Raw genomic sequence first — 25,708 nt, 5'->3', positions numbered from 1 at the left:
ACATCATGATGCGGTGGTCACGTGGCAGGATCTCAATTATGCATGATAGGGATCAATGAGCAGAGTACAAGACGATTTCCAGAAAAGTCCTTATTATCCTGAGACATGATGCGGTGGTCACGTGGCAGGATCTCAATTATGCAGGATAGGGATCAATGAGCGGAGTACAAGACGATTCCCAGAAAAGTCCTTATTATCCTGAGACATCATGATGCGGTGGTCACGTGGCAGGATCTCAATTATGCATGATAGGGATCAATGAGCGGAGTACAAGACGATTTCCAGAAAAGTCCTTATTATCCTGAGACATCATGATGCGGTGGTCACGTGGCAGGATCTCAATTATGCATGATAGGGATCAATGAGCAGAGTACAAGACGATTTCCAGAAAAGTCCTTATTATCCTGAGACATGATGCGGTGGTCACGTGGCAGGATCTCAATTATGCAGGATAGGGATCAATGAGCGGAGTACAAGACGATTGCCAGAAAAGTCCTTATTATCCTGAGACATCATGATGCGGTGGTCACGTGGCAGGATCTCAATTATGCATGATAGGGATCAATGAGCAGAGTACAAGACGATTTCCAGAAAAGTCCTTATTATCCTGAGACATGATGCGGTGGTCACGTGGCAGGATCTCAATTATGCAGGATAGGGATCAATGAGCGGAGTACAAGACGGTTGCCAGAAAAGTCCTTATTATCCTGAGACATGATGCGGTGGTCACGTGGCAGGATCTCAATTATGCAGGATAGGGATCAATGAGCAGAGTACAAGACGATTTCCAGAAAAGTCCTTATTATCCTGGTGCTGTCTCTACATTTCTGCTGCATTTTCGTCACATCATGGCAATGTATTATGTCTACGTAGTAATATTGCAATTTGGTAATTTTTCATTACTGAAATATGTATAAGAAGAGCAAGACAAGGTCGCATGCATAACCAGTCTGTGAGGTGATCGGTGTCATGCTCCGCCTACTCCAGCCCTGTACTTGTCATAACTCAGTGAGGGGGATTTAATAATTTTTTTTACACCTGATTAACTCAGAAAATCTTCTTAAATTAATTGTTTCCTATGCAGAAATGAATGGCGGTTGCTAGATTTGGGGGGTTCTAAAGAGGACAATTCCTTGAAAGGCGTATTCTTGTTTCAGCAGATAAATGTTATTCATTGTATAATAATAAAAAAGTGATACCATTTTCCAATTTACCTTCTGTATCAATTCCTAATGGGTTCCAAGATCTCTGATTGCTGCCATATAATAGTAATGTTTACTTCCAGGGTCCATGTGATGGACACACAGGTGAACGGCTCGTTATAAGACATTTGGTAACTGTTCTGTAGCGACCCTTGCTGCTGTGTGTCCATCACATGATCGTGAACAGATTATTAATATGAATTTTATTCAGAGGCAGTAAACCTGTACATGTCTAGTCCTGCTCTCAGCTGAGGGTTTGTTGTATCCAGTCTAGACAATGCTCTGTGATATAAACACATCAGCGGCTGTACACGTCTCTCAGGTAGTTTGCTACAATGTATCAGTCTGGAGTCCAGGCTGTTTATATTACAGAGCATTGTCTAGACTGGAGACAATTGTAACCACATCTCAGCTGAGAGCAGGACTAGCTATGTACAGGTTTGCTGTCTCTGAATGTAAACAAGAATGTTCCCATTCACTGACAGCAAACAGAAATCTTAAAAATGGTGAGGAATTGAAACACAAAGTTTATTAGAAAGTTGTAGAACTTTTCATTTATACAGCGTTTAAGCTTTATTCACATAAATCCGGAAGAGATCTGTTGAGGTTCTTAGACACTAGAGATCAACAAGGTTTTACCATTCACTGACAGCAAGAAGAAATATTCAAAAGGGTGAGGAAATGAGACACGAAGTATATTAGAAAGTTGCAGAACTATGCATTATACTAAACTGGACAATCCCTTTAACCGCAATGACGACACTGTACGTCATGGTATGGGGGTTGAAAAATGGAGCGGGCTCACGGGCTGATCCCGCTCCATACGCTGTGGGTGTCAGCCTTGTATTTAACCACTTAGATGCCGCAGTGGATAACGACGGCGGCATCTAAGCCATTAGAAAGAAGGGGCGCCTCCTCAGACAGCCCCGCACCCCAGAGACGCGATCGCGGGTTGACGATACATTCATGGCAGCCCGGGGGCGTAATGAAGGCCCCCAGGTCTGCCATCTTTGTGCTCTTGCAGGGCTTGATCAGAGGCAGTAAATCAACGCATCACACGCATAACAAAACACCCTACTGATGCAATTAAATGGAAATAAAATAATAACTTTTTTAGGGTCAGTTCGCACTGTGGATTTTCCGCAGCGGTATTTGTTGCGGAAAATCCGCAGCATAATACAGTAGCAGCAGAGTAGATAAGATAGAACAGATCTCATCCACACACTGTGTAAATAGTGAGCGGAAAAAACGCTCAGAAATGGAGTCAGTTGTATTTGCGTAAACGATGCTTATTTGTTGCGGGTTTCCCCGATTGAATTCAATGGGGAGGTAAATCACACAACAAATAACAGCTGTTGCCTTTATTGCGGCAGAATCGCAGCAATTCCACCACAAAAAAATGCAACGCAGGGGAAACATTTTTTTTAGACTTACCCAGAAGTCTGTGTTTCTTCCTCCTGGGGTGACGTTTTATCCCATGTGACCGCTGCAGCCAATCACAGGCTGCAGCTGTCTCCTGGGATAAAACGTCATACTCCGGAGGCCGGCTGAACGCTGCAGTTTTCCGCAGCGGACATTCTGGGCAAAAAAGTGCACCACAGTTTTGTGCAGGTTTTTGCCCGGAATTCCCTGTGGCCACCGGGGCGGATACGCAGTGTAACTTTACGCAGCGTATCCGCCCCCGTGTGAACTCAGCCTTAATCTTAGGCCTTATTCACACGAACGTGTATTACATCCGTGCTACGCGCGTTAAAAGTACGCGCGTCACATGGACCTATGTTAGTGAATGGGGCCGTTCAGACAGTCCGTGATTTTCGTAAAACTCACGACATGTCCTATACTTGGCCATTTTTCGCGCAGGCACTGATGCCACACGGAACTTTTGTGTGCGCAAAACGCAGCGTTTTTTGAGCGCGCAAAACTGACACGTTTGTGTGAATAAGGCCTTACTGTGTGGACTGTTATTGGTCCGCGGCCCAGTGATTGGGACTACTGCCCTAGGGGGGACTAATTAAAGTGTAAAAAAGTTTAATAAATTATATTTTAATAAAGTAATTTAAAATTAAAAAAAAAAAGCCTTAATGAATAAATAAAAATAACAGATATTGGCGCATCCATAAAACGCAAAAATTTTACAATATAACATTATTTAACTGGTATGGTGAACGCCGCGTACAAAAAAAAAAAAAGAAGTAAAATGTCAGAATTGCTGTCTTTTGGTCACCTTTGCGATAAAAAAAAAAACGAATAAAAAGTAATCAAAAAGTTGTATGTACGAAAAATTTGTATCAATAAAAACTACAGCTCATCCCGCAAAAAATAAGCCCAATCACATCGCTCAATCAACGAAACAATTAAAAAGGCGGGGAATGAAAAACCGAACATGTCAAAAAAACGAAAAATGGCTGTGACTACAAGGGGTAAAAGCCAAATGGCCACACACATCAGCATGCGGTCAGTGAGCGTTCTCATTCACTATGTCATTGAGTTGGAGGCGGTTAACTCATGATGACCCGTTCAGATTTTAACTCCGAGTTTTCCATTTCAAGGTCACTTTGATATAGAAGACGGGTTTGTGCTTTCAATGCACGAAATATTTGTGAAACAAGAGACTTCAGCTTAGTGCACAAACCATTTGGGGAACATGATGCAGCCTGTAAATAAGGATGCAATACGGTGTCGGTGATTCACTGGGTTCTTACCCCCAGAGCAGTCCTGAAACCTACGCTGAGGGTGGTATGTGGACGCGCGCCTTGATGCTATTACATGTCTGCACATTGGGTGCTCAAGTGACTCCTGGAGATTACTGCATTGGCCTCTTAGAAGAGCCGAACCGAGACGTACACTGCTCCGAAGACGAGTGTCCGGTACCTCTTCCAGTACAATAACGGGGTGAACAGAGACGGTGCATACAGTATATCCAACACTCGGCCCGTTACTTATTATTAGAAGGAGCACAGTGAATGTAAATACGCGGAGGTTTTGTTTTCCCCACAGGCATGTCAGGCCGGGAGCAGAGGTTAGAATACGAGATGGAATGACTGCGATGAGGCATCAAGCAGGGCTCAACCTCACTTGGCAGGACATTTTAGAAGCGGCTAACAAGTGGCAGATCATCAAAGCGAGCAGCTCCAACGTGCACCTTCCACTCATTCGTGTATGTACATTCCTCCTGGTCTGGCACGAGTCCAACTCCAAAAAAACGGATTACATTTCAGGGAAAGGAAGTGAAGGGAAATAGCCGGCGAGGCTTTCACAAACAGCTAAATATGGAATACATGTTGAAAAGCTCTGCTTTCTGAAGACTCCTCGGCCAACAAGGAAGCGCACCTAGTGAAATACAGTACGAAAAACTGAAAGGAGCTAGACCCGGGCGCAGAGCCGGCCATCCGCTCCGACGTCAGGTCTGAGAAGGTTGTGGTACAAAGTTACAAGGACACTCTTACTGTGGAGGACCCAGCATTACAAAGACAACACAATCATTTCAATAGAAATTGTGTAATGCTTCATTTCACCTGTGGCGGCGCTGCAGTGGAATTGAACATTTGCTAGTTTCCCCGCAAATCATAGGTGATCACTGGAGGACTCTAAGGTATTGTCCAAAGTGGACTTGTGGTAGAATACGAATACAGCAGAGATTAGATGGTCACATGTAAAAGTAGTTCTCAACTGCTACACTATTTAAATACATTTAACCCTTTAGTGACCAGCCCATTTTGGACATTGAGGGTATGTTCACACGCTGAGCTAAAAACGTCTGAAAATATGGAGCTGTTTTCAAGGGAAAACAGCACCTGATTTTCAGACGTTTTTTGAGCAACTCACGTTTTTTCAGCTGTTTTCAATAGAGTCTATGAGAAAGTGGCTCCAAAAACGTCCCAAGAAGTGTCCTGCACTTCTTTTGACGAGGCTGTAATTTTACGCGTCGTCTTTTGACAGCTGTCAAACGACGACGCGTAAATTACAGGTTGTCGGCACAGTAGGTCGGCAAACCCATTCAAATGAATGGGCAGATGTTTGCCGACGTATTGTAGCCCTATTTTCAGACGTAAAACGAGGCATAATACGCCTCGTTTACGTCTGAAAATAGGTTGTGTGAACCCAGCCTGACTCCTTAATGACGCAGCCTAGTTTGGGCCTTACGGCTCAGAGCTTATTTTTCAAATCTGACATGTGTCACTTTATGTGGTAATACTTTTGAAATGCCTTTATTAATCCAAGCGATTCTGACAAGATTTTCTCGTGACACATTGGGCTTTCTGTTAGCGGTAAAATTTGGTCGATACTTTCAGTGTTTATTTGTGAAAAATAGCAAAATTTACAGAAAAATTGCAGTTTTCTGAATTTAAATATATCTGTTTGTAAGGCAGTTGGTTATACCACCCAATATAATACTAGTTAACATTTCCCATATGTCTACTTTATATTTGCATAGTTTTTTGAACATTCTTTTATTTTTCTAGAACGTTACAAGGCTTAGAACATAAGCAACAATTTCTCATATTTTCAAGAAAATTTCAAAAGCCGTTTTTTTAGGTACCAGTTCAGTTCTGAAGTAGCTTTGAGGGCCTTATATATTAGAAACCCCCATAAAACACCCCATTTTAAAAACTGGACCCAATTCAACGTATTCAAAACATAATTTAGAAAGTTTCTTAACCCTTTAGGCGTTTCATAGGAATTAAAGCAGTGTGGAGGTGAAATTTGCAAATTTCATTTTTCTCACAGAAATTCAATTTTATTCCATTTATTTTCTGCAAAACAGAAGGTTTTACCAGAGAAACACAACTAAATATTTATTGCCCAGATTCTGCAGTTTTTAGAAATATCCCACATGTGACCCTAGTGTGCTACTGGACTGAAGCATTGGCCTCAGAAGCCAAGGAGCACCTAGAGGATTTTGGGGCCTCTTTTTTATTACATTATATTTTAGGCACCATGCCAAGTTTGAAGAGGTCTTGCGGTGCCAAAACAAAGGAAACACACCCAAACATAACCCATTTTGGAAACTAAACCCCTCAAGGAATTCATTTGTGGGTGTTGTGACCATTTTGACCCCACAGTTTTTTCACAGAAAGTATTTGAATTGGGAAGTGGAATAAAGAAACTAATTTTTTTCCAATAATATGTAATTTTTGCTTTAAATTTCTTAACACAAAGAATTAAATAGCCAATTTTGTTGCGCAATTACTCCTGAGTGTGGCAATACTCCATTTGTGGTGATAAACTGCCCTTAGGGTCAATGGGAGGGCTCAGAAAGGAAGGAGCGCTATGTGTTCTTTGGAGTCCAGATTTTGCTGGATTGGTTCGGGTGCCATGTCGTGTTTGCAGAGCCCCAGAGGTAGTAGAGCAATGGAAACCCACCAGAAGTGACCCTATTTTGGAAACTACACCCCTTAAGGCATTTATTAAGGGGTATAGTGAGTATTTTGACCCAAAAGGTGTTATTTACTAGAAAATAATGCGCAGTGGGTCAATATATTATACCCAGCGAGTTCTCCTGGGTATGGCGATGCCATATACGTGGACATAAACTGCTGTTTGGGCATGCTGTAGGGCTCAGAATGGAGCCTCTTGGCTTTTGGAGCGCGGATTTTGCTTGGTAGTAGTTCTTTTTGGGGTTTTACTGCTGTTTCAGTTTATAATGTGGGGACATATGTAAGCTGTACATCAGGGTATATGGAATCTGTGCGGAGCACATCAGGGTTTATGTAAGCTGTGAGGAGTACATTAGTGTATATGTAAACTGGGCGGAGTACATCAGGGTATATTTAATCTGTGCAGAGTTCATCAGGGTATATGTAAACTGTGCGGAGTACATCAGGGTATATGTAAGCAGTGCAGAGTACATCAGGGTATATGTAAACTGTGCGGAGTACATCAGGGTATATGTAAGCTGGGCGGAGTTCATCAGGGTATATGTAAGCAGTGCAGAGTACATCAGGGTATATGTAATCTGTGCGGAGTACATCAGGGTATATGTAAACTGTGCGGAGTACATCAGGGTATATGTAATCTGTGAGGAGTACATCAGGGTATATGTAATCTGTGAGGAGTACATCAGGGCATATGTAAGCTGGGCGGAGTACATCAGGGTATATGTAATATGTGAGGAGTACATCAGGGTATATGTAATCTGTGCGGAGTGCATCAGGGTATATGTAAGCTGTGCGGAGTACATCAGGGTATATGTAAGCTGTGCGGAGTACATCAGGGTATATGTAAGCTGGGCAGAGTTCATCAGGGTATATGTAAACTGTGCGGAGTACATCAGGATATATGTAAGCTGGGCGGAGTACATCAGGGTATATGTAAGCTGGGCGGAGTACATCAGGGTATATGTAATCTGTGCAGAGTACATCAGGGTATATGTAATCGGGCGGAGTACATCAGGGTATATGTAATCGGGCGGAGTGCATCAGGGTATATGTAATCTGTGTGGAGTACATCAGGGTATATGTAATCTGTGAGGAGTACATCAGGGTATATGTAAGCTGTGAGGAGCACATCAGGGTATATGTAAGCTGTGAGGAGTACATCAGGGTATATGTAAGCTGTGTGGAGTACATCAGGGTACATGTAAGCTGTGAGGAGTACATCAGGTTATATGTAAACTGTGCGGAGTACATCAGGGTATATGTAAACTGTGCGGAGTACATCAGGGTATATGTAATCTGGGCGGAGTACATCAGGGTATATGTAATCTGGGCGGAGTACATCAGGGTATATGTAAGCTGTGAGGAGTACATCAGGGTATATGTAAGCTGTGCGGAGTACATCAGGGTATATGTAAGCTGGGCAGAGTTCATCAGGGTATATGTAAACTGTGCGGAGTACATCAGGATATATGTAAGCTGGGCGGAGTACATCAGGGTATATGTAAGCTGTGTGGAGTACATCAGGGTATATGTAATCTGTGCAGAGTACATCAGGGTATATGTAATCGGGCGGAGTACATCAGGGTATATGTAATCGGGCGGAGTGCATCAGGGTATATGTAATCTGTGTGGAGTACATCAGGGTATATGTAATCTGTGAGGAGTACATCAGGGTATATGTAAGCTGTGAGGAGTACATCAGGGTATATGTAAGCTGTGAGGAGTACATCAGGGTATATGTAAGCTGTGTGGAGTACATCAGGGTACATGTAAGCTGTGAGGAGTACATCAGGTTATATGTAAACTGTGCGGAGTACATCAGGGTATATGTAAACTGTGCGGAGTACATCAGGGTATATGTAAACTGTGCGGAGTACATCAGGGTATATGTAATCTGGGCGGAGTACTTCAGGGTATATGTAATCTGTGAGGAGTACATCAGGGTATATGTAAGCTGTGAGGAGTACATCAGGGTATATGTAAGCTGTGTGGAGTACATCAGGGTACATGTAAACTGTGAGGAGTACATCAGGTTATATGTAAACTGTGCGGAGTACATCAGGGTATATGTAAACTGTGCGGAGTACATCAGGGTATATGTAATCTGGGCGGAGTACATCAGGGTATATGTAATCTGGGCGGAGTACATCAGGGTATATGTAAGCTGTGAGGAGTACATCAGGGTATATGTAAGCTGTGCGGAGTACATCAGGGTATATGTAATCTGTGCGGAGAACATCAGGGTATATGTAAGCTGTGCGGAGTACATCAGGGTATATGTAAGCTGTGAGGAGTACATCAGGGTACATGTAAGCTGGGCGGAGTACATCAGGGTATATGTAATCTGTGCGGAGTACATCAGGGCATATGTAAGCTGTGCGGAGTACATCAGGGTACATGTAAGCTGGGCGGAGTACATCAGGGTATATGTAAGCTGTGCGGAGTACATGAGGATATATGTAATCTGTGCGGAGTACATCAGGGTATATATAAGCTGTGCGGAGTACATCAGGGTATATATAAGCTGTGCGGAGTACATCAGGGTATATGTAATCTGTGCGGAGTACATCAGGGTATATGTAATCTGTGCGGAGTACATCAGGGTATATGTAATCTGTGCGGAGTACATCATGGTATATGTAATCTGTGCGGAGTACATCAGGGTATATGTAAGCTGGGCGGAGTACATCAGGGTATATGTAAGCTGGGTGCAGTACATCAGGGTATATGTAAGCTGGGTGCAGTACATCAGGGTATATGTAAACTGTGAGGAGTACATCAGGGTATATGTAAACTGTGAGGAGTACATCAGGGTATATGTAAACTGTGAGGAGTACATCAGGGTATATGTAATCTGTGCGGGGTAAATCATAGTATAATAAGAGAGCATAATAATGCGGTAAATAAATAATAATCTGCAGATATGTGGCCAGTCTCGCACTGATAAATGGTGCCCGATCTTATCCGCTTTTGGAACACATTCTGCACCTTTTGGGTCGTCATATTTTTTCCACCAGAGCTGTGTGAGGGCTTATACTTTGCGGGACATGCTGTACTTTTCATTGGTACCAATTTGGGGTACATGCGACTTTTTGATCAGTTTTTAGTCTATTTTCTAAAAGGTGTGATGACTGAAAAAACATCAATTCTACTATATTTTTTACAGCGTTCACCGTGCGCTATAAATGACATATTCACTTTATTCTGCGGGTCGATACGATTACGGCGATACCATATGTATATAATTTTTTTTATGTCGTATGGGGTTTGCCCAATAAAAAACTTTTTAAAAAAATAAATACATTTCCTTTTTGTGCTGCCATATTCTAAGAGCCACAACTTTTTTATTTTTCCAATCAAGACTGTGTGGGGGCTTGTTTTTTGAGTAACGAGCTGTTGTTTCGATCAGTACCATTTTTGGGTATGTGCGACCTTTTGATCGCTTCTAATTCCATTTTTTGGGAGGTGAAGTGACCAAAAAAATAGCGATTCTGGTATGATTTATTATTTTACTTTTTTACGGCGTTCACCGCACGGGATGGATAACAATTTTTTTTTTATAGTTCAGGCCGTTACGGACGCAGCGATACCAATTATGTATAATTTACTTATTTTTTTTAATAATAAAGGACTTGATAAGGGAAAAAGGGGGAATTTCCCTATTACTTTAAAACTTTTATATATTTTTTTAACTTTTTCCTAACTAGGGGACTGGAGGAAGGAATCCCTGATCGCAATTCTAATACACTGCACTACATGCCTAGTGCAGTGTATTAGAGCTGTCAGTTACTCACTGACAGCAAGCATAATGGGTCCTGCTTTTGGCAGGACCTACTAGGCTTCCATAGATGGCAGACCCGGAGGTCATTGTTAGGCCTCCGGTTGCCATAGCAACTATCAGCATTCCACGATTGCTGTGCGGGGCCGCCAATGTTGTTATGGCCCCTTAGAAGCCGTGAACGCTTTTGAACGTGGCTTCTAAGGGGTTAATCGGAAAGGACCACCGCGATTGGTCCTTGCACAACGAGCTGTTATAGCCTGCTGTCGGAAACCGCAGTTATCACAGCTCAAACGCACGCCAGGGATAAATGGCGCTGTGTTAAATCAGGTCAGTACTATTACTGAGCTGAGCGTGTCCGATGGGAGGAGTTAATGGTGGAGCGATTTTTTTTTCAGTTTTTTATCGTCGCATTTCAAACGCCATAGCTTTTTTTTTTTTACCCATAAAAATAGCCATGTGAGGACTTGTTTTTTGCAGGACAAGTTGTAGTTTTTAATTGCACCATTTTGGGGTATATATAATTTATATAGAGTAGCGAGGGTGCCGATGGAGTGACAGAGGGAGCCCTCTTCCTCTGAAACCACTTAGATGCCATGGTACCTATTTGCCGCAGGATCTAAGGGGCTACTTGGGTGGGACTCCAGGACACAGCAGCGAGACCTGTCGCCATTACAGCAGGGATCTCATCTTGACATTTTCGTTCTGCTGATGGTGGGGGTCACAGGGGTTGGACCCACTAAGTATAAGCCATCAATTATATATCCCAGTATTCACTAAAAATATGGTTCTGGAGCTAATGACATTGGTGACCTCGGCTCTATACTGTGTTGGGAATGACTATGACCAGGCAAATTGAGGGCAAGTTGTATTAAAATACTAAAACATATATAGGACAAACAGCAAAAAGAACAGCAGAGCTCCGCATTTACAAGAGGTAGTCAGGTCTGGTTGTAAATTTGTAAAATGGATATCCTTAAAAGCATAAACCAGTTGTACTAAAATGTGACAGTGGATGCGGTGCAGCGGGTCGATAGATTGCAAGCTACGAGCTGTCACATTATGACTGATCAATGAAGACTGGATACTGATTGACACTTCTGGATGTCGAAGTCTACAATTTACATGCAAGTGGAGGCCCCTTCCATCCATTTACTAAATAGATATAGTGAGGTCTGATGCAATGCCGTCACATCAAGTGCTAACAGCAATGACGGGAAGCGACAGTCAAGGTCACATGGAAGCCTGTACAGCGCACATAGCCCACATTCCCTATTCTATCCTAGTACACATGGACATCACATGCACTTACATCTTCAGTCGCAGCAAATTACAAACCTCGGCTTGTGTGACCCTATAGAATCCAATGACTTTATAGAGAATAAAAGAACAAGTTTACAGAAGGTGGAGTATAATTATCTATTAAAAAACTGTGAAATATAGGGAAAGACCTGGAGAATATGAGGTTCAGTTATAGAAAAAGATCTCTGGAATAAGGTGAATTGGGTGGTTCCTGGATGTGTAAATCTTGGCAAAGTGGCACGGAGCTGCATAATATTGCTGGCCTGCTCTCCCAAAACACGGATGGTCTATTTCCTAAAAATAAATTGTCCAGTTTAGAAAACCTATTTTCATACGCCCTATTAGGGAATTCTGAGGTAATAGGGGGGGGGGGGGGTCCCTGTTCAGGATCCTTATCTCTTGGCATGAGTAGGGAGAGATTATAAAGAGTGTTTCTCTCTCTGGAGGACCTGTCCTGTCTTACACAGACGACACATTGATATGAATGGGCAGTTGGGCACTGTGCAATATTTAATTTCCCCTGTGGGGGCGCTGTAGGGAAATGGAACACTTACTACCAGGTTTTCCCCACAGATTACAGCCGATCATTGCAACTGATCTGGCCACAGTTTGTATCCTTTACCCTGACTTTATATGGTGCAGTGACCGAGGTGGATCCTCTATACTTGTTTCTGATAAACTTACCTACACAGATAATAAAGATCAGATACATTTCAGTTACTTTAGAAAATATGGAGAAGTTCCCTTAGAGGGGTATTCCCAACTCAGACATCCATGGCATATCCACAGGATAAATGTGGGTCCCAGCTCTAGGAACTACCTCAATCTCCAGAACAAGGGTTACCCAACCCCGTCCTATTTGGTAAAGTGGCCGCCGCATTCAGGCGGAGAATGAATTCTAAGGGAGTTAATTCTCAATTAATTATTTGCATGGATGTGGCGACTGCCGCACCAGAGGTGGGACCTGCATCGACAGGTATTAGACACTTATGCCATATCCTGTGGATAAGTCAATTTTTATAAATTAAAAAAAAACTAGATTTACACTTTTTTACATGTAAGTAGAAGTTAAAACATGATAAAACGATCGATACTAAAAAAAATTATATAAAAAGAAAAAAAAGTAAAACAATCTAATAAAAAAGTGAGTAAAGAAAAAAAAAAGAAAAAAAATCAGAAAGTAACTTGTCTCTGTTGACAGGTCCATCCAGAAGAGATCCAGATATGGCTGCCTCATTAAAAGATGCCTAAGCCGCTAGATCAGCCCATAAAACAAAAGGATTTTCTTCTGCGGCAACTCCAGAAGTAAGGGCGACTTGAACGGTTCAATATGGACAAGACAGACAAGGGAAAGACCCATTTATGAAGGAATGTCAAACATAGAACGGCGTTCCTTCAAACATTCCCTTTTAGCTTCCTTTACCCTTGAGGTTCACTGAAAGGCCAAGCCCAGCACCTGAAGAAGGAGATGAGGGACCGTAAAGGCTTTTACAACCTTTATACAAAAATTAATGAAATGTTTGTGGATGGTTTTACCGTGACTAGACAGGGTTAACTGCAAAAGCTGAAGATTTGTCATTTCACCATCTTTTTTTCAAGATCCTGTTTGGGCCGAGTTCCCACGTAGCGTAAACACTGCGGAATTTCCGCAACGGAATTGTGTGCGGAAATTCCGCAGCATTTACGGTAGCAGCAAAGTGGGTAAGATTTAGTAAATCTCATGCCCGCGTTGCGGGAAAAAAACTAAGTATAAACGTTAATAAATTGACCTGCGGTGCGGAATTTAATTCAGTAGTATGTCAATTTATGCTGCGTTTTTGTTCATGTTGGGGGTTTTCTCCATTGAATTCAATGGGGATGCAAAACCCGCAACAGAAAGCTAAGCGTTGTGACGTATTCTCAGCGATTACGCTGCAAAAATTGAAACTCTGGAAAAAAAACAAACATAATTACCCAGAACGCCCTCCTCCTTCCTGTAGTCCGGCCTCCTGGGATGACCTTTTATCCCATGTGACCGCTGCAGCCAATCACAGGCTGCGGCATCACATGGCCTGCAACATCATCGTAGGAGGCCGGAGTGGACATCAAAGGAGGGAGCTCTTTTTCACGCAGAGGAAATTCCGTCCAAAAAACCACACCACAATGTGGTGGGATTTTTCGGACGGAAGGTGCTGCGGGTTTCAGGTCGGATACGCTGCGTGATTTTTACGCAGTGTATCCGACTAGTGGGATCCCGGCCTTAACCTTCACGTACATTGATAACCACTGAATATTGAGTATTAAAGTAGTTGTCCAGGCGGATGTTTTTTTATACTGTGACCTACAGTATCCACAGTACCATAGTATATGATCGATGGGGGTCCGACACCCGGACCCCGCAGCGATCAGCTGTTCCGGCTGCATCCAGGTACCGGCACCATGCAGTGGTTGGTGCCGGAAGCAGAAGGCTCCGACCACTGTATAGTGGTTGTGCTGCAGCCCCACTCCGCCTGGAGTACTGCAGTATGGCCACTTTTATGTGGTCGGAACCTTCTGCACCGACCCCTGCATAGCTTCAGGCGCGTGGAGGCAACCGGAACAGCTGATCGTTGTGTGGTAGAGGTGTCGGACCCCCACCGATTGTATACTATGGTACAGTGGATAGGTCACCAGATCTATTCATTATGTACATTTCCCATCCCAAATTTCCAAAGTCTTTAAGTTAAAGGGAAACTAGACTTTGAAGTGAATCAAAAGAAAAAACTTCAAGAGAATAGTATTTATTTGCCTATGAAACTTTGCAGGCTCCTGGATTTCAGGTACTCACCAGTAAAATAGGGGGATTGGATGGAAAGGCTGGGGCAGAGCAAAAGGGGCAGAGAAACCAAGCCCGATCAGAAGTCTAAGCCCCACCCCTGTTTCACATGTACTTGCACTGAAGAAGGAAGTTAAAGAGAGAGATAACCCTCCGGGACATAGAAGAATTAGCTTTTTGGACGGCGTGGTGTGCTGTCGGGGAAGGATGATATGAGAACTAGGGGTCGTGGCTTCACACATAGTGAAAACGCCGCACAGCTCCTAAAAAGAATGAATTAGTAAGTTGCCTATTTTACTATTTGACTCTCACTTGGAAATAGTATAGCTAAAGTGGTCAATCCCTTTAAGCTTTGTTTACATAAAACCAGAGAATCCCTTTAAGTTATTTTATGTCCTTGTGAATGCAATCAGCAACATGGAAGATTCGACCCCAAACCAACAACCAGTACCAATATTTGTACATTGTTCTGCCTATATATTTTCTTATTGTCCAATCGCCAATGAAATGCTTCCAATATAAACATCTTCGAAAACTTGTGATAGAACAAATTTCTATTGATCGGAAATCATCGTTTCAGTGCCGCAGACATGACTATTATTATTTATGGTCATAGTTGTGTCCTCAGCTTAAATTAAAGGGGTTGTCTTAGGTTGATAACCCCTGTACATATGTCGTATTAGGGCATATAGATGTCATAGAGGGGGTTCCCCGCTCGGCACCCCCATCTACCTGCCAGCACTTATGTGCCATTGCATAGACGGCTATTGAAATGTACACGTAGAGGAGGCTCCCCCAGGTGATAACAAATGATTGCCGACATAAATCAGAATTGTGATTTAGCAGAAAATGCCATAAGATAAAAAAATAAATAATAATAACTCACAGCATCTGTGACGACAATTTCATAAACCTTCTTGAATTCCACCATGTCAAAAAATAATAGTTTTCCGTTGCCTTCTCCTTTTTTAACGGACATCCCAGTTATCAAAAGTTTATCATCAGGGCTGAAGCAGCAATCTGTCCTATAGGAAATGGAGCATAAGAACGAATAAATGACTGAATGAATGAATCAATCAATCAATCAATAAATGAATGAAGGAAGGAACAAATTCCATCAGCAGTAGAAAGATATCATTATTATTTCAATAGTCCTCTACATGCAATGCAGTCAGCCATTGTAGAAGAATAACTAGTTGTCCAACCTTTGAATACATTGATATCATACGGCAGCAGTTATGGCTGGATTTCCCATTCGGCACGAGAGGCAGGTGCCTATGGGCAGCCCGGTGGGGAAGGGCACCTCCTGCTCAGGATTGGATTATAGTGGACGCTGTAGTATACTTCCCAACATTTGATTTCCGATTTGTGCCCGCCCGTCTGCCCAGATCTGCCCATAAAACCTCCCAAAATTGACCAATTTTCTGTAAGTTTGCAGAAACCACGCCCTTTTGGGGTAAGTTGGGAGGTATGACGGTAGTGGTCATTTCCACCCAATACATAAATACACAATTTATAGATGGTTTTGTCAATCTATTATAGGGGTTGTCTCCTCAAAGACATTAGTGGCATACCGCTAGAATATGCCACCGATTTCCGGTCGGTGGCTGTCAACGTGGCTGCCCGGGAAAAGGCGAGGAGACTCAATGTTTTCATGGAGTCAGCAGCAGACCAAGTGACATGGCACTTTCCTAGCACTTGGGCCACTTTGTTCTAGTAATTGGTGTGGACCCCCACCGACCGGAAATTGGTGCTATATCCCAACAATATGCCACCAATGATGAGGCAACCACTAATAGGACTCTAAATTGCACATAGGTGATGGGTATCCCAGTGCAACCCCCCTCATTCCCGAATATTTACAATATTCAAATGCAAATCCGGTTCATTATATCGTGATGTGTGAACTGAAAATTTGAATCCTTGATGTCCGACTTTTCTATTTCAGAGCCGTGGTTCCTCCATATAAGCCAATGGAGGCTGCCATTCTCCACTAAAGTTCCTTACTTCAGCCTCTTCTGCCTTATATGAGGAAAATACGGCTATGTGATAGGTTTGTTAATCGCAGGAGTGGTGAATTTTTGCTCATCTCTACCGGAAAACAGGACAAAGCAGGAGCGGAATACATACATTGGGAAGTAGTTGGGCAGTCCGGAGGTCATGTGAATGGGCTTCTTAAAGTTTCTCATGTCCCATGTTTTTAAAGTGTCGTCTCCTGAAATGCAGACAAGAAATCCTTTATTATTGCGTAAACCAATGAACTCACCTGAGAAACCTATATAATAAATCTACGTTCACACATAGCGGATCCGCAGCAAATCCATTGTAGCAGGTTTGCCGTGGATTTCACCCTCTGTATTGCAGAATTCTGCCACATATAGGGCATTTAAATATCTGCAGCATGCCCTAAAGTCCAAATAGTTATTGTGCCGCGTGTGAATACGGTTTTGTCAAACCCATTCTCTTGCATTGCGCTATACACTGGACGTGACCCTATAGGTCACGGATTTGCTGCCGAATGTTCCGGCATAGAAAGGGTGAAATCCACAACTGATCATTTTCGATACTTCTGAATGTAGCATCAACATATTTTCAAGCATTGTACATTCAGGAGAGACAATAAGCAAACAAAATGACAAATCACGAAAACAAAAGAAAACAGCCAGAGCTGCATTCATTATTCTGCTTCCAGGCAGTATGCTCTCACATATCTCAGAGGCACCTTGATTCACTGACTGTAGGGTGTATGCTGTTTTTTTTTGAGAGAGAAGTTGTTTTGTAGACTTGGCACAGTACAATAGTTTCACTTGTGACAGCAGAACTTTGTATGCAGCTCTAGATAGAAGTATAAAACATAACAGCAAAAATAATGCTGCATGCATTATGGACAGAATCGCGAAAACCTGGTTGAAAGTCATTAGAGTCTGTCGGGCACGGTTGGGATCTGATGACTGCGTTGGTGTTCATGATGTCACCTGGAGAACCTGTCAGTCATAAGGTGTGATCTCATGGAAAACGGAGAAGCAATATACTATAACAGAATTCTATAGTATACTATACTACAATTCATCTATGTAGTATACCACCATATCAGCGCCACTCTTACCCATTGTCTGCATCTGGTAATGCAGCTTAGGTGTACTCAAGTGAATGAGGAGGAGTGGCGCTGTTTCTGAAAAGAAAATATCTAATCTCACACAATCTAGGACCATTAGCTGTCTCTTGTTGGATTGGTAGTCTAAGGCCTCATGCACACGACCGTAGCCCGACCGTAGCCGTGTGCACGCCCGTGATTTTCGTGTCGGCCGGCTGCGGACTGTCAGCGGACTGTCAGCCGCAAGCCGCCCGCACATGCACATGGCCGGGCCATTGTTTTCAATGAGCCCGGACCGCAACTCCGGACCATAATAGGACATGTCCGTACTTTCTGCGGTCCGGGTTCCCGGGCCGTGCACGGACCGCAAAAACTACGGTCGTGTGCACGGCCCCATAGAAAAGAATGGGTCCGCAATTCTCCCGTGGATTTGCGGGGGAATTGCGGACGCAAAAACACGGTCGTGTGCATGAGGCCTTAGTGGTTACCATAATTCTTCCAGGAAAGGTAATAATACAAACACACTCTATAATGGTTAAAAGTATGTGGACGCCCCTCCTAATTATTGAGTTCAAGTGTTTGAGCCACACTGATTGCAAAAAGGTGCATAAAATTAAGCACACAGTCATGTAATCTGCATAGACAAACATTGCTAGTAGTATGGGCTGTACTGAAGGGCTCAATGACTTTACAATGCCACCTTGTCACAAGTCATTTTGTGAAATTCCTGATCTTCTAGATCTGCCCTGATCACCTGTGTTGTTATTATCTGCTAGATCTGCCCTGGTCACCTGTAAGTGCTATAATTATTTGCTAGATCTGCATCAGTCACCTGTGAGTGTTATTCTTATCGGCTAGATTTTCCCTGGTCACCTGTAAGTGCTATTATTATTATTAAGGAAGGAAAAAATGATCCAGCGCTGAGTCGTAGTCTTGTTAATAGGGAAGGAATATTCCCACTTTTATTGGAGAAAAAAATTAAAATTTGGAAGGAGACACAATCCCAAGACGTATGATAGTTGCGGGTCGTTGCCCTGGCCTACGCGTTTCAAGCACGTACCGTGCTCTTACTCATTTCTTCTGCCATGAGTAAGAGCACGGTACGTGCTTGAAACGCGTAGGCCAGGGCAACGACCCGCAACTATCATACGTCTTGGGATTGTGTCTCCTTCCAAATTTTAATTTTTTCCTCCAATAAAAGTGGGAATATTCCTTCCCTTTTAACAAGACTACGACTCAGCGTTGGATCATTTTTTCCTTTCTCCATTATGTACCGCCAGCCGTAGCGGGGATCCGAGCGAGGAGTCTGGAGACACAACAGACCGGTGAGCTGGAGGTTTCCTCCCTTTTCCTTGCTATTATTATTATCATTCTTTATTATTATCTGCCCCGGTCACCTGTGCTATTACTGTCTGCTAGGTCTGCTCCGGTCACCTGTAAGTGTTATCTGCTAAATCTGCCCCAGTGAACTGTAAGTGTTATTATTATCTGCTTGATCTGCCCCGGTCACCTGTGTTATTATCTGCTAGATCTGCCCCGATCACCTGTGTTATTATCTGCTATATCTGCCCCGGTCACCTGTGTTATTATTACCTGCTAAATCTGCCCCGGTCACCCGTGTTATTATCTGCTAGATCTGCCCCGGTCACCTGTGTTATTATCTGCTAGATCTGCCCCAGTCACCTGTAAGTGCTATTATGATCTGCTTGATATACCCTGTCACCTGTAAGTGCTATTTTTATCCGCTAGATTTGCCCTGGTCACCTGCAAGGGATATTATTGTCTGCAAGATCTGCCACGGTCAGCTAAAAGTGCTATCATCTGCTAGACCGACCCCGGTCACCTGTAAGTGATATTTTTATCTGCTAGACCTATCCCGGTCACCTGTAGGTATTATTATCTGCTAGACCTACCCCGGTCACTTGTAGGTGATATTATCTGCTAGATCTACCCCAGTCACCTGTAAGTGCTATTATTATCTGATAGACCTACCCAATCACCTGTAGGTGATATTATTATCTGCTATATCTGCCCTAGTCACCTGTTAGTGTTATTATTGTGAAGTGGAAGCATCTAGGAGTAACAACAGCTCAGCCTAGAAGCATAAATCACCCAAACTCACAGAGCGGATCCGCCGAGTGCTCAAGCGTATGGTGTGTAATAATAGCTTATACTCTGTTGTATCACTCTCTACACAGATACACACTGCCTCGGGAAGTGACATCAGTTGCTGCACACAAGTCGCAGATCACAATGGCAAGTACTGGCTGGAGCGACAGAGAACTCTGGAGCAGCGTGTTCTCTTAAGTGATGAATCATGTCTCACTATCTGGCAGTCTGATGAGGAATCTTGGTTTGGTGGATGCCAGGAGAATGCTACCTACCGGAATGCATAGTGCCTAATGTAACATTTTGTGGAGAAGGGTTAATGGTCTGGGGCTATTTTTCAGGGTTTGGCCTCCTATTTTTATTGACGGGTTAATGCTACAGCATACAAAAAGACATTTTACACAACTGTAGCCTCCCACATTGTGGTAACAGTTTGGGGTTCGGCCCTTTCCTCTTCCAGCATGACTGCGCCCCTGTGCACACAGTGAGCTCCATAAAGACATGGGGTGAGGATTTTGGTTTGGAGAGGCTGCACACAGCTCGGACCCAACCCCATCCATATTAATGACCATGGTTTTAGAATGAGATGTCCAACAAGCTTATATACAGTAGGTGCGAGGAGCAGGTGTCCACATACTTATAGCCAGATAGTGTATATGATAAATGCCCAACAAAGAAGTTTTGTATTTTACATCTCTATATAAAAGGACAAGTACAGCGCAATCTGTTTATTACAATACTAATAATGGAAAGCTCTGCGTGTTTGGTGGGGACTTGGACATGTTTCTGTCCCTTTAACCCTTTCTAGTTGTAGGTGCCTGGAAAGCATCATCTCGTGAGCACGGTGTACGGGAGTTGGGTCATGTCCTATTTTCTCTCTACACACTTAGCAGGTGTGTTACAGTCAAACTCAATGCACATCTGGGTTACTTGGTCTCCTTCCAGATAACTACTCTAAGCTGGATTTACGCTACCTTACAGCTCAGTTTTTGGACCGAGTACAAATGAGTCATCAAGCTACAGTCAAAATACATTATTAAAAAATACTATGAAAAACTTCTCAGGATGTAACGTATCTCAAAAGGTTCTCTACCAATAATTCTTCCTATGCTCTTAAGAGATCTTGTTTTCCAGACATTATAAGACAAATAACAGGAACATGGAGCGAGTTCTCATCCCTGGGCCTGGAGGAAATGGATTTCCTTTTATATGTTATTCATCAAGGAGTGATAATTCTATAATACTCCCATATATCACGTTTAATATGACATGAAATCAGGGATATAATGTATGTTGTGTGATGTGTTCTGGTGAAAAAGTTTGAGAAAAATTAACAATCCGGGCAAATGGCTTCTTATAAAAACATCACTGATCTGTTCAAAGAGCAAAACTAGGATATTTCCCCATACATACGTGCAACCAGAACTTGTTCTCCATGTGTCAGTTTTTGCTGACCATACAAAACTTTGTAGGATAGTTAAAACTCAGCTGGACTATAAAATATTAGAGAAAGACCTATATAAAGCTGGCAGCATGGGCAAAAACATGGCAGATGGAATTTAATGTTGGTAAATGTAAAGTAACGCACCTAGGACGAAATAATAGTATTAATACATATACATTAAATGGAATAAAACTGGAGATAAGAGAAGGACCTGGGTATTCTGGTTACAAATAAACTAAGCAGCAGTACTCAATGTCAGACAGCAGCTGCAAAAGCAATTAGGTTTATATCTCTATTTTTATACACCCTAAAATCCTGTTATTTAAAACGTAATATTACCGCTCTATATCCCTTGTAAGGCCACATCTTGAATATGGAATTCCGTTTTGGGCTCTAAATTGTAAAAAAGGATATAGGGGAACTGGAAAGGGTACAAAGGCGAGCAACTAGATTATTATATGGGATGGGAGGTGTCGCTTACAATGAAAGGCTAGAAAATTTGGGCTTGTTCAGCTTGGAAGAAAAACGCCTTAGAGGTGATCTTCTTAACATGTATATATGTGGTCAATGCTGATAACTAGCACATAATCTGTTCTTTCTAAGGACTGTACCAAGGACCAGTAGTCAAACTATGGAATGCCCTACCCCAAGAGGTAGTTACGGTAGACATCAGCATTTAAAAAAAAAACGGCTAGATGTTTATTTACGGACTAATGGCATTAAGGGTTATAATTAATCTAGCAATCTGAGAAGTGTAATAAATTAAGAAAGGTTGAACTTGATGGACCTGCATCTTTCTTCAACCTATGTGTCGGCTGCTTACAATATCACACTGAAACTGGTCCTACCACCTTCGTGATGTCATGCTCTAATGAACAGGACTGCAACACCTAACACAGAGCCTGGATGAAGCGACACGAAGTCTCACGGACCCTAGCTTGTTCTGACGAAGAGAAACCGCTCCAAATCTTGGTGCTTATGTTTGAAGGCTCTCCAAAAGGGTCGGATACTGCATCTTCACTGCCACCTATTGGTAGCTACCATGTAAAGACCCATTTACACAGTCCAAGAATCGGGTGTGGCATTTGCCAAAGTAAACATGGCAATGATCAGCCAAGAAACGAGCAAAGGCTCTTGTCGGCTGATTGCATCTTTTGTGAAAACTATAAAATGAACGTTGTCGACACCAAATCTCTCCATTAAACAGGGGATGTACTGCCGATAAGGATGCAAACCGTATGGGGACCAAAAGATCGCATTAACATGTAAAGGGACGGTTAACAAGTGCCAATCCACTTGTTTAAATTGACGGTTGGCGCTTTTTAGGGGCCCGTGTAAGCCAGCCTTAAGTCAATTTTCTTTCAAATGGAGGGGAGCTATTTTGCATACATTTTCCTAGGGGGTATTGCCTGAAAGACTTCCTAAAGGCTGGCTTTCTGCAAAGATAATCAGTATCTTCCGACAGCTATGGCTGATAAAAATCTGAAAGGGCCGGGGAGCATGGCTGGATGTACTTGAGACTAGATATAGCCTCATACAGCTCCACTACAATCCGCATAATTTCCACTTTTATCTTACAATTTCTGACGTGAGTCTTCTAAAAAGACTTCTTCACCTATTGTCTAGGCGGGCCAGAGTATATGCCGAGGATTTCCAATGAGGATTGGATCCCATCTGTTGTTAGTGGTGGTTTATACCACATAGATCACCACTTCTCTGAACCATCTTCGCTGCTGCAATGTGATAAGGTTGTGGGTTTCCTATGAGGGATCATCCTTTAGGGGGATCAGATCCATTAAGACGCAGCTGACCAAGGATCACAATGCTGCCACTAATGCCTGGAGATGGCTGTATCTCAGACGTCTGCCTCATGGGTGCCTTCTTGTTTATATGCTCATAGTGACCTGCATTTCATGCTAGTGATGAGGTTTGCCTTATCTGGATAGTCCCCTTGTCATATTTGTTAAAGAGGTTTTTCAGGACTGCAATATTGACCCATAGGATAGGTCATCAATATCTGATCGACAAAGTTCCAACCGGCACCCCACGGATCAACTGCATGGTTGTGGCTGTGCCTGGTACTGCAGCTCAGTCCTTTTAACTAGAATGGGACTGAGCTTCCGTGGGCTGCAGTACCAGGCACAGCCACTACCAAATGTAGAGCACTGTGCGAACAATGATGGGGATATGGTGTTCCAGGAAATGCTACGGCCCCCTACAAGCAGCTGAATGCCAGCGGTGTTGGGAGTCTGACTCCCACCAATCAGATATTGATTGCCGATCCTGACCACAACCTTCCTTGGCAATAATAACTGATCAACAGATCTCACAGAAGCCAGACCCACATTACTGAAATTCTTAAAGGGGTGGCTTTAATCTATAGAGGGGGTTATAATGTTGATATTTACAACAAATAGATGAACCCACTGATCTCAGGAACATTGCTCTCTTATTTCCTGTGCTCAGCAGACAGTGACTGTGCATGAAATGAACATGCTCTCATAATTATGTTGATCCCTACAGCAGGACACCCAATAGTCGGACTTTAGGACGTGCCTGCTTGATATATGAAAGTCATTCATTAAAAAAAATACCATTTATTCTAGTTCAATGTGCAGTCCTTACACCAGACACTATACAGTCATCTGTCCCCCAGCATTACAGGAGCTCTGCTAAGCTGCTACACAGTATAATAACTCCTTGACTTCCCGATCCCTAAAATAGAGTAATTGTCTGCAATCCCAATAGCAACACTAATTCTGCAGCACAAGTTGCACTGCATCCAGTGTCGCTAAGTGCAATGTCATTCACTGGCCATGGGCTACATTGGTATGCCTCAATGCTATGGGCAGCATGTCAACTTCTTGCCCCAGTGTAATATATATAAGTATATATATAAATAAATAAATAAAATAAGCTTATTTTAAGCATATATAAAAAACATAAAACTTACCTCCTCGTGTGGCTATTACAGTGCCCCCATAAGAAAAAGCAACGCAGGAAGTATCAGTGCCAGGTACATGTGCTTGTCGGCAGTGAAACTTTGTGTGGACCTGTTAAAAAGAACACAAACATAAATTGTGATTTTTATTTCTACTTAAAGCCTTTGTCCAACTTTACCACCATTCTTTATTGTTCCATAGCATCTCAAATATAACCACTAAGCAACTTCGCAAATAGTCATGAATACAAACCTACCGTTTTGTCTTTATAGCTCTTATGCAGATCTATGCGTCTCCATGGTTACAGACTACACACAACTCTGAGTAGTCTGATCTAGTTGTTAGAAGAGTAGACTAACACTAAGCTGATCACACGATATCCTGCTACGGGTACCTCGAGTGATCAGCTGCAATCTTTTGGGGAACCTGGCGGCAAGGGTTCAATTCCCCTACAGCGCCACCACAGGTGCAATGAAGCACTACACAGTTCCCATTGAAATCAGTGGGTGGTTTGTGTAATGCATGGACATGTTTTGTCCTTTTGAACAAGACACGCTCTGGCTAAAGGATGAAGGTTCTCAAAGGGGGACTCTGCATCTATTATGCCCAAAATGCCTAATAGGGTATTTAGAAATAGGATTCTTAAAACGGACACCACTTTTTTAAAAACCTGACTTTTAAGAACACTTTAGGCAGGACTGATCCACTGTGTTAAGCCTAATGCAGGACCTGACGGGGTAGGGCATGACACGGGGATGCAAATAACAGAAACCCTATGTCATACTTCGCCCCCTCAAGCCCTGCAATGGCATAACACAGTAGATCACTTTTTCCGTGTTGTGTTCTTTCAATTTTATTGATGTTTTTTGTTTTAAAAGGGACGTCTCATCACAAACAACCCCTTTCATATGGGAGCTAGTTCAGCTGATCGGAGATAACCATGGCCCGAAATGTAGTATTGCATAGCAGCCATTCAGATGTATTGGCCAGAACTGGTCTTATAAAGTGGCTCTCCTTTCTGTCTCATAGAGGGGGTCTTGCGTGGGGCACCCCGCTATGCCCTATTAGGGCACAAGGATAGAGTTTGCCTACATAAAACAACCCCTTTAACATCCACTATGAAAAGAGTTAGAACACCGAGATTATTTATTGTGATTTAGAAATAAATAGAGACTCGACATAGGACCATTGCCAGAAAAATCCTTCAATCGGATTCTGGAAAATTTCAAATTAAAAAAAATGAAAACCTATGGTTCCGTCATACAGCAAAAAAAATAATAAAACAACCCTCAACACATGGGACGGTTCAGCTAATGAGTCAGACACAGGACACGGGAATAATAAATGTACCAGCAGAAGAAGTGTAAGTGAGAATCAGCAGACGGCAGAACAACAGCTCGAATCAAAGTGAGAAAATTGAGCATTTCTCCCCGATAAGCGAGGAACGGGATTACTTCCTCAGCGTACGTACGTCTTTTGGCCCCTCAGACATTAACAATATGTTATTAAGAGTCTTTTCCAGGAACTCTGAGGATTAAGACAATAAAAATGGAAGATGGACGAAGAACATTTACGACTGTGTGAGAAGAACAGCAGATCGAAGTGACACGTGTAAGAGAGGCGATAAATGGCGCGTCCTCGCCACGTTTAATATAAGCACATGAA

General features: G+C 42.7%; 1 protein-coding gene across 4 annotated transcripts in view; it reads right to left on the bottom strand.

Annotated features, from left to right (window-relative positions):
* WDR70 (WD repeat domain 70) overlaps positions 1-25,708 on the bottom strand; it is a 291,197-nt gene that overhangs the window by 64,855 nt on the left and 200,634 nt on the right. For all 4 annotated transcript variants that reach the window (XM_075842124.1, XM_075842132.1, XM_075842147.1 and 1 more), the window contains exons 11-13: positions 24,055-24,154; positions 16,585-16,669; positions 15,341-15,479 (exon numbers count right to left, since the gene is read on the bottom strand). In XM_075842124.1, the coding sequence (XP_075698239.1) occupies positions 15,341-15,479; positions 16,585-16,669; positions 24,055-24,154 (324 nt within the window). The remainder of the gene's footprint in view (positions 1-15,340; positions 15,480-16,584; positions 16,670-24,054; positions 24,155-25,708) is intronic.

This window comes from Rhinoderma darwinii, chromosome 1 (genome assembly GCF_050947455.1).
Source record: "Rhinoderma darwinii isolate aRhiDar2 chromosome 1, aRhiDar2.hap1, whole genome shotgun sequence".
NCBI classification, from domain to species: domain Eukaryota; kingdom Metazoa; phylum Chordata; class Amphibia; order Anura; family Rhinodermatidae; genus Rhinoderma; species Rhinoderma darwinii.
Note: the sequence above shows the minus strand (reverse complement) of the source record. Positions and strands in the feature narration are given on the sequence as shown.